General features: G+C 37.8%; 1 protein-coding gene across 6 annotated transcripts in view; it reads right to left on the reverse strand.

The window, feature by feature from the left end:
- The window catches only part of ADAT2 (adenosine deaminase tRNA specific 2), a 117,252-nt gene that overhangs the window by 104,224 nt on the left and 2,207 nt on the right, over window positions 1-10,821 (reverse strand). For all 6 annotated transcript variants that reach the window (XR_002642629.2, XR_002642630.2, XR_004022397.2 and 3 more), the window contains exon 2: window positions 640-744. Coding sequence is in view for 2 of the 6 variants with exons in the window: in XM_022558151.2 (XP_022413859.1) it covers window positions 640-744 (105 nt within the window). In the remaining 4 variants the exon portion in view is untranslated. The remainder of the gene's footprint in view (window positions 1-639; window positions 745-10,821) is intronic.

Below are 10,821 nucleotides of genomic sequence, written 5' to 3' on the forward strand. Positions count from 1 at the left end.
TCCAACACCAGCTTGTTCTCTGGCTCCCAAGTAAGATCAAGGTCTGTGTGAGGGGTATTAAAGTCATAAGCTATCCTTGGGTCCACCTAGCACTTTTTATAATCCTAAAACTTGATACTTCATTTATACTCACTGTGACACACTGTTGTGATACCATGTTCAGGAAGTGTTGCCTTAATTCATGAACTTCTCAACCTAACCACAATAAATTAAAGTCACACAAGCTTTTAAAGTGTACCTGTAGATAGAGACAGCAGGTGGTGGAGACTGTATTTCACTGAATTATCTGATTTAGGAATAGCTTCCTTTATACAATCTTTTTATACTTCCATAGCTATCAACTGAGGGTGACTTTTTAATTTACCACAAGGAATACACTATTTAAAGGTACTAAAGGATATGATATGAATTAAATTGATGTGTTTTATAAAGTAGAATTTTCATTAAAAAAATCAACATGTATCACTTTTATAATCAGAAAAAAAGGGCATTCAAAAAAAGAGATGTTTAGGGAAACCATCCTTCCATTGTTACTCACGGGACTCTACACAGACCCATCTTCTAGTCAACTACGATAAATTCATTCCACACCTACCATCACTTCCATATGTCTGCAATTATACTATTCAACTCACATACATTTTTGGTTTGATTAACTTCATTTCTTCCCTTCCCTACAACTTCATTGTTGTAGACCAAAAGGCAGCCAACAGGAACCTCAATATTTTCTAGGGCTTCTTTGGCCTGAAAGACAAAATGGAAAATCTAAGAGGTAATGTTCAAAACATGAAAAGATGGTAGGAGAGAAAAGATGCAGCCTGAGCAGAAGACACACGTACAAACACCAGAACAAAGAAATGCAGGTCAGCCTTCCCTTTTCTCAAACATACTTTAGTATTTAATGCCTTTGTTCTCTATCGTATCCATATTAAGGAGATTCAGGAACAAATCCCCTTCATGGGTCCTGAGTCCCTTGACTTTTTTCTTCTCACTGAAGGGAGAAGTAATCAAAAGACTGCTACTGACTCTTTTTGCTATTGACTCTTTTGTTTTAATTGCCAGGGTCTATGCACCTTTTCTGAGATAGTGTATATATCTGCAAAGAGGCAGGAGAATAAGTAACATTTATAAATCTTTTATTAAAATTCTTTCCTTGTTGAAATGCTACTTATTTTTTTGTTTCTTTAAAAATTACAGAAAATATCCTCTAGAGTTCCAACAGCATAAAGGTGACCAGACTGGATATCTCCCTGTGCCCACAATTTCTGCTCTAAGTGAGACAATAAAGTTTAGGAGCACTCTATACAAAGAAATAGCATAACGACTTTGGAAAACATTTTGGAAGTTTCTTTAAGAAGTAAACATACATATAGCCTGTGAACATATAGCCTATTCTACTCCTAAGTATTTATTTAAGAGAAGGGAATATATGTCCACCAAAAAACCTTGTAAAAGAATGTTCATAACAGCTTGATTCATAATAGCCAAACTCTGGAAATAGAACAGGTGCCCATCAACAAAAGAATGAATAAACAAACTGTGGCATATTCACACAATAGAAGACCATTCAGCAATAAGAAGAAACAAACTACTGATACACACAACAACATGGATGAATCCCAGACATGCTAAGGTAAAAGAAGTCAAACACAAATCATGTGAAGTACTAGAACAGACTAAACTAAACTATGATGAAAGAAATTGGAACGGTGGTTGCTTCATGAAAGGGGATGTGTAGATTGGAAAGGGACACAAGGACATTTTCTGTGGTGGTGAAAACTTTATCTTGATAAGGATGTGGCTTACACAGATGTCTGCATCACTCAAAACTGAATAATACATTTAAGAACTGTGCATCTCACTGTATGTGACGTACACCTCAACTGAAAAACACAAATGAGAAAAATAAGTTTAGGCATAGTTCCATCACCATCCCAGGAATGGCAAACCAATTTATTATATTTGCAAAGTCTCCCCTCTATCAGAGGCTGCCCATTTTTCTTCTAGCGCTATGGCTGAGGGAACTCCAGCAGCTCTGGGGCCCAGGACAGCTAAGGAATACTTCTTCAGGCAGAGAGCAAAAACAGGCAGGTTACCTCTGGGATGCCCTGATACCACAGGTGAGAGAGAACCTTAAATGGGTGCAACCCTTGGACTAGTATACAATCATTGCCACCTCACTACAATTAAAAATCCCAAGTACAGCTGTTTCTAGAAAGGCACAGCATTTCCTACTTTGGCAGGCCGGAAGATCCTTTGGAAGACAAGACTCCCATTTAAGCGGAGGTATTTTCACACACCATAGGGCATATAAAGTGCCAAGTTGAAGACTTAGCTGAAAAAAGAGTGTTCCATCTCCTGCACTAGCCTCTTGCTCCCAGCTACACTATTTACAGTAGCAATAACGTCCTATCATAATGCCAGCGTGGGTTCCTTAGCTGCTTCAAGCTTGCTCAACTGACACTTATCATTTGGCCAAAAGCGCTGAAAGGAGAGGCACGTGGTGGGAGCATATTGTACTTCTCTCCCATCTGGAGTGGTGGGATAGAGCTGGGGCATGGAGAGGTGTAAACAGACAGTATCTGAAGCAATAAGACCGCATTCCTCAGAATTGTGTCATGAACTACCCACAGGCTAGTGCTGTCCCAGTTCTGTAAAAACAGTTAAAGCATACCCAGTTTATGCAAAGTTTGAAAGACTGAAGAGTTCCAAGGTTTGGTGACTATATACAAATAAATATACAAATGTACCACAGGCTACTATACAAAGGAAAGCCAGGAGGAGGACTGACAGCTGGGGAGGGTGGAGACTAAGTACTGGTGCAGTTAAGGCAATCATCGCACAAAGAATGAAATTTAAAGTAAGCTTAAATCACTATTCTGACTTAACTATGCCTGTTTTTGAACTTTATATAAATGGACTCACGGCGTATATATTTTGTTTCTAGCTGCTTTTGTTTCACATGTTTTCAAGTTGCATCCATGTTCATTCCTGTAACTGTAGTTCACTTTCATTGCCCTATATTACTTTGTATGCATATACCACAGTTTATTTATACAATCTGTTGATAGATGTTTGGGTTGTTTCCACTTCTTGATTATTACCAATAATGCCGTATGAACATGTTTATACCTGTCTCTTCAGGTACTATTAATTTCTGTTGAGTATATACCTAACAGTAAATTTACTGGGTTAGAGGCTATTGTGTGTGTTTGCCTTTAGTACAATAGATACTGCCAGTTTCCCAAAGTGGTTGTAATAATTTACATTCCCATGAACAGTGTGTGAGAGTTCCCGCTGCTCTACATCCTCACTGACAACTGGAATTGTTAATATTATTTATTTTGGATATTTTGATGGATATGAGGTAGTGTTTGTGGTTTTAATTTTCATTTCCCTGGTGAGTTAAGAGGTTTACCATTTTTTCGTAAGTTTACTGACATTTGGATATCTCTTGTGAAGTTCCTGTTCAAATATGTTGATCAGTTTTCCTTTGTGTTGTCTTCACAAAAATAAAAAATTAATTGAAGGAAAACAAAATAAAATAAGCTTAGGATGACACATAACCTGGGGTACACAAGAGAGACAAATCATTTTTTCATCCATCAAGTATTTGTTGAGGATCTTGAAACAGGAAAGTTACCCTGGGTTATTCAGGTGGCCCTAAATGCAGTCATAAGTGTCCTTATGAGAGAGGCAGAGAGAAATCTGACACATAAAGTATAAAACACTGTGATGATGGAAGCAGAGAGACAGAGTTGAAGATGCTTCTCTATTGACTTTTAAGATGGCAGAAGGAGCCATGAACCAAGCAAGGAAGGTCGCTCTAGAAGCTGGAAAAGGCAAGGAGACATATTCTCCTCTAGAGCCTCCAGAGGGCGCACAGCCCTGCTGACAATTGGTTTTGGCACAGTGAAACTCAGTGTGGACTCTGGGCCTCCAGAACGATAAGAGAATAAACTTGGGTTGTTTTAAGCTATCAGATGTGCGGTAATTTGTTACAGCACCCATAGGAAACTAATACACCCTGTTAAGAGGAAGAAAAGATAAGCTAAAACGGGAAGAAAATATTTACAAACCACATATTCAACAAAAGTCTAGATCTGGACTATGTAAAGAATGCTCAAAATTCAACAGTGAAAAAAAAACTGTTAGAAAACGGGCAATAGATATTTAAAGACATTTTATCAAAGAGGGCATACAGATGGCAAATAAGCACATGAAAAGATGGTCACAACATTAGCCATTAGCGAAGGCAAATTAAAACCACAATGAGATTATCACTACACACTTAGCAGAATGGCTAAAATAGAAAGTATCAGTGCCAAATACCAGCAAGGCTGAGACACAGGATCACTCATCTATTGCCAGTAGGAATGTAAAATGGTACAGCCACCCTGGGAGATTGTTCGGTAGTTCCTTAAAAAGCTAAACATGCACTTAACATATGACCCAACAATTGCACTCCTGGGCATTTATTTACCCAGGGAAATGAAACCTTATGTTCATACAATACGCAATTTTGTATACAGACATGAATGTTCATGGGAGTTTTATTCATAATAGCCAAAAACTGGAAATGACCCAAATGTCCTTCAAAGAGTGACTGGTTAGACAAAGTGTGCTACATCTATCCATGGAAAACTACACAGCAATAAAAAGGAATCAACTATTAATTGACTCAAAACTTGGATGGATCTCAAGGAAATTATGTTGAATGAAAAAATAAATCCCCAAAGGTGACATAGTCATGTATAAAACATTCTTGAATGACAAAACTACAGGTATGGAGAACAGATAAATGACTGCCGGGGTTTAGGGTTTGGGAGGGATGGTGGCTATAAAGAGGTAGCATGAGGAAGCCTTGTGGTGATGGAGCAGTTCTGGTGGTGATTACACAAAACTAAACAGGTGACAAAATTGCATAGAACTACACATACACACAGACACACGCACATACACAAACGCTTTAAGGTTAGCACATAAAGGTGATGAAATCTGAACAAGCCCTGCAGACTGGGTCAATGCCACATTCCCGGCTCTAATATGTTACTACAGTTACAGAAGATGTTACCATTGGAGGGAACTACCTGAAGGGTATGTGAGCCTTCTCTGTATACTCTGTGGCAACTTCCTATGAATCTGTAATTATTGCAAATTGAAACATTAAAAAAAAAATAAAGGTGGAATAAACAGAGAAGGCTCTTACAATGGCGATTAAGAAGAGATGCCTACTGAGGTAGGAGGAAAACCAGGAGTATCTGGTGTTATGGAAGATCCAAGGAAAAAACTAGGCCAAGAAAGAAGGGTCAATTTGGGTGGAAGGGAGGGAATGAAACCAGTGACCTGAAGAGTGACTTGCCTATACGTTACATTTCTAGCTTCTATTACAACAGACTGTTATGTCTCCATCTCAAGTGTTCCAATTCTGAGCTTGCAAATATTATTAGCTTAGAGCTTACTGAAAAACTTACCTTGATCCAGGACTATTTTAAGCACTGTATTAATTCATTTAGTTTATAACCCTATGAGACTGGTTCCGTGAGCTTCCCCATTTTACAGATGAGAAGACTGAGCCATGGGAAGGTTATGGAATTAGCCCCTGTAAGAGGCTGGGACTAGAGCCCAGGCAATCTGGCTCCATCCACTCACTTGTTCAACAAGTCTTTGTGGAGCACCTACCAGATGTCAGGTTCCTGGGCTCTCTGCCATGGCTCTGTCTCTAATTTCTACTGTAATTACCGTTGTTCAGCTACTTTATCAGTGTTTGGGTTCTTAGTAGGTCTAGTTCAAGGGACAAAAGGAGAGGGGACATTTAGCAAGAGAGTGAGGCATAGGAAGTTTAAAGGTTAAAAAAAAAACTGCAAGAGTAAACAAATGGGGAGCCATGTGACAAGGATTTTCTGTAAAACTATCTCCTGAAGAATTCTATGTGAGGCTATGTGGCCATTTCAAATGTGCAGAAGAGAATCCAAGAGTAAGAGGAAAGGGAGTAAGTGGCCAGGGAGAAGGTGAACCCAAGCTGCCCAGTAGGGTTCCTTCCAAGTCCTAACTTGTTCACCTGGAAGACAGCCGGGGCCACGCTGCAGGGCCTGGCAGCCCCTTCACCAGGGTCTCCAGGTGACGGGGCTTGTGCCTTTCATTCTTTCCTTTGGATTTTCTCTTTTTCCCTTCCAGCAAATTATCTCCTTTTAACTCTGTTTCCCAACCCTGAATATTATCTTCCTACTTCCTTAGATTAACGTGTTTTTTTGTGAAATGCCTTCCTTTGCTGTCCAAATTAGAGAGAAAATGTGAGTGAAGGGAGTATTTTAAAAAGGCAAATAATGTTGTTGATTAAAGTTGTTGCCAAGCTCACAGTGAGGGGGTGGGCAGCTGGAATGGCGAGTTAGGGAGGAGGTGGTGAGAATAACCCAAAAACTCCATGGAAGTGAGTTTAGAGTGAAATGCTTTTCAATTAAAAAAAATATAGATGGGTGTGTTTACATGTATATAAAACACATGTGTATATATGCATATATCAAATATATATTTGCTTTGCTGTCACATTCAAAATAGATTTAATTAAGCTGAAAAGCATTTTCAACTCATCCCATCTCGTACTTTCCAATACTCCCACCAACTCTTCTGTCAAGTCTGATCACTTCTTTATGAATGCACAAGAACTCAGGCAAGGTGGGTCTGAAGTGTGTGCAGGTAGGTTTTTAACTCTCTCATCTTTTTTGACAGGAGCCAAGGCTCAGTTACTATTTAAAATGGCAACTTGGTCTTTCATAAATTAATAAATTATCAGCTTTCAAAACTGAAGAATGAAATCTCTCTTCTTCCTGGCCCAATTACTGGTATCTACTCCAAAAGTCTTTAATGTCATTTCTATTGCTCTTTAAATGTCATTTCCTTCACTCTAGTCAGACCCCGCAGGTTACAGACAATGACAGCTCTAGGATGGAAGAGATTTTGGAGTTTCTCTAAAGCCATCGCTCCCATAAACTACTCTCTAGTGATGCAGTGGTAAAAGGAGAAGAGATGGGGACAGACTGCAGTGTGCACAGGCTCTTGGTGAGTCCCCAGGTATATCTCCTACAAAAGAAAAAAAAAATCAGGGGAAAAGACAATTTAGCCAGAACAACTCTTAGGTAGAAAATAATAACGTTCAAAAGGTCAAACTACGCTACAGCTGTTACTGCTAATGACTCTCGGAAGCTCTCTTTTCCCTCTACAACATTAAATTCCTCAACCTGGCACCGAGAGCCTCCCAACTACCACCCACGCTTCCCACCAGCCAAATAAGCCAGCCTAACTTTTCATTATCCTTCTAGGTCCTTGGTTCTTAAACTTTCCAGAGCCCCTCTGAGAATCTGATGAACGTTATTTATGGACTCTCAAACGTGAAAAAGGCACATGCACATGACACTTTTATACATAGCGTCAGGGTTTATAGATCCCCCTAAAACCTGGGCTCCTGTTAGGAAGCCCTATTCTGAACAAACAGCTGGATCACCTCCTAACCTAAGACCAAGTCCTCCATTTCTTTGGACTTGACGGTTCCTCTGCTTGTTCAACCTTTCTCTCCTTTGCCACCCACCTACATCCCATTTTCCCTTTTTAAAGTTAAGAAAGCATCCTATAATTTAATTCAACTGACTTGCTCAGGACTTTGTCGCCTATTATCTGATAGTACTTTATATCTGTCTCTTATTTGGGACCCTGAACTTGTTACCATTAACTTTTTCATTTGTGCATGGCTTAATTTTATCAATTAAACAGTATGCTCCTGGGAGGCAAGCACTAGATCCAAGCACTAGCAAACCTGTTTTGCTCACCTTTGCAGGCCTAGCACGCATCACAAGGCCTAATACACAGGAAACACTAAATCACGCCACATTTGTTACAACGCACGTGTTTGTGCTTGTTGTCTTTTTGAATTTTCCTCAGACCTAGCACAATATTATAGTAATACTAGGCGCCCAGAAAATGCAACAATAATACGCAATTGATTTATTCTAGAAAACTTGCAACTTTTCTCCCTCTATCTCTGACCCTCTGATAATACACACACACACACTCACACACACATACACACACACACTCATGCTTTCTTTTTTCCTAACTATGAAGTAAGTATGTTCAAGGTCAAAAACCTGGGGGTAAAAAAATCCACACATCAAAAAATAAAAACCACTCAATCCCAACACTCCAAAATATGGTCTCTGTTATTATTCTGTGACAGAAAGTTTTCAGGTTTTTTTCTATGCCTGCACATACATGTTCGCAGTTTTCTAAAAAGTCAAATAGATTTATACTATATAAACAGCTCAACAGTCTGCCTTTTTCATTTAGAAATATATTACAAACATTTCCCCATGTTGAGTAATATTTTTTCAGCACATGATTTTTTTAAACTTAGATGGTGCTCCTTTACATGAATATTTATGATTCATTTAACTAGTCCCCTATTGTTTAACTAGAACATGGGGCTATTTTTCAAATTCCTCACTATTATAAACAAGGGAAGAACTTTATATCTCCATCACTTCCTTATGAATTATTCCTAGAAATAGCTATAAAATACAAAGGGTTCCTACAATGTGATTTTTTAAAATAAAACTAATAATAAAGTTGGGCAAAAGAGGATATGCCTAGGCAATTCACAGAGAAAAAACAATCCGAGTGTCTAATTAGGATGCTCAATACACTGTAGTCAGTGGGATGAAGGTGAACAGGCAGAGAGGTCCAGTAGGGCACACCGGAGAGCAGTGAGTGACCAAACACAGCTCAGTACAGGCAGGGCAGGGTGAAGACAGGTGGCTGGGCTCAAATCACAGCTCTCTCCTTACCAGTTCCCTAACTTTGGGAAGTTTACTTCACTCTAAACCTCAATGTCCCCCTCTGAAGATGAGGCCAGTAATAATACACACCTGATAGGGTAGGGCTGCTATGGGGCTTACACACTATGGCCTATATGAAACACTATCCACGGCACTGTGTCTGGAATGTAAAAGTGCAACACTGTTATTCTTTTATTTGATTCTAAGCCTACACCCTTAGAATTATATGCTCTGATGATTAAAACAATAACCTTTATTATACACTTAGCTCTCCAAAAGAAAACTGTCATGAAAAATAGCGATTTTACAAACAATAATAAAGTGTAGAGAACTTTATTTAAAGTTTGATAAATTTATCAAAGAACAACAAAAAAAAGTAACACAGATATTATAATACTTCTCACCTATAACATTGCCAAATATTAAAGAGTGATAATTTCAGGGCTAGTGGGAACAGGGGTAGGACAGAACATTCTCATACACTGGGGATGGAATTATGACCATTTCAGACCAGTGCTATCCAACAGAACTTTCTGTAGTAATGGAAATATCCTTTGATCTGCACGGTCCAATATGGTAGCCACTGGCCATGTGTTGCTACTGAGTACTTGAAATGCAGCTAATGTGACTGAGGAACTGAATATCTAATTTTATTTCATCTTAATCAATTTAAACTTAAATAGCCAGACGTACTAGTGGCTACTACATTGGGCAGCATAATTCTAGAAGGCAATCTTAAAATGTCTAGATGGTTTTAAAATACATACATCCTTTGTCCCACTTTTGGTAATCTATTCCATAGCAATAAAAGTATTATGGAATGGGGGTGAGGAAAACAAACCAAAATAAGAAATATTTACGTCTAGAAAAAGATATTCACAATCATAAAGAAAATACGTAATTTCATTTATTTAAACATATATATGTCAAAAAATAAATTTGAAAAAACCTAGCACAGAGATTTAATATAAGAAAAAAGTATATATGTCTGTTTACACATGGACAGAGATACATGGAAGGATGCTCCTAAAATTTTTATAACATTATCTCTGATGGTAGGATTTTTAGGTAATTATTACTTAATTTGTTAAATCTTTTTAAAGTTTGAATTTCTTATGACTATGAATTATTTATATAATCAGAAAAAGAAAACATTAAAATATTTTCATTTGGGGAAAAAAATACCATAAAGGCATTACTGGATCAAAGGATAAACTAGTTTTAAGGCTTTTTTATATATACATAGCAAAGTTGCCCTCTAGAAAGGCTGCCCCAATTTCAGCAACCAACTAGCCAGCTCCTCACACACACACCCTTACCAACAGCAAGCATTATAATTTTTTCACCTTTGCCTATTTAACAGGTGAAAAATTGTGACTCTTTAACTTGAATTTAATTTATTACTAGTGAAATCGTTCACTTGCTAGTTATTTGTATTTCTTTTAGAATAGCATGTTCATATCCTTCGACTTTTTCAAAATTAGGGTGTACATCTTTTCTCATTAGTTTGTAAAAGTTCTTTATATATTAAGGTTATCAAACCTGTCCTTTTATTTACATTGCAAATTTATTTACATTGCAAATTATTTACATTGCAAATATTTTCCCTCTTTGTCATCTGCTTTGTTACTTTGTATCTTATCTTTTTAATATGGAGAAGTTTTCAATACTTATATAACTAAAACATATTCATTTTCCTTTTATGTTTTCTGCCTTTGGTCATATACTTTAAAGAATCCATCTCCATTCCAATTCCTCCAGGCCTTTGCCCAACAAATGCTAACATCAGAGACAAACATTCTAATTACTTGAACTGGTCATATAAATATGTGTACTCTGTACAAGTGCTGTGGGGATGCTAGTATCCTCCCTATTACTTGTATACTGGACATTTCACTTTCAAGTTCCTCAGAACTCATTAATCAGAGATTAACTTGCTGCCTCCAGATTTGGTACCAGCTGTGCTTCTGGTCTAATCATAAATTCTTCTCAG

The sequence above is a fragment of the Delphinapterus leucas genome, chromosome 12, assembly GCF_059928025.1.
Source record: "Delphinapterus leucas isolate spDelLeu-1000000601 "Yukka" chromosome 12, BTC_Dleu_Yukka2, whole genome shotgun sequence".
Taxonomy (NCBI): Eukaryota; Metazoa; Chordata; class Mammalia; order Artiodactyla; family Monodontidae; genus Delphinapterus; species Delphinapterus leucas.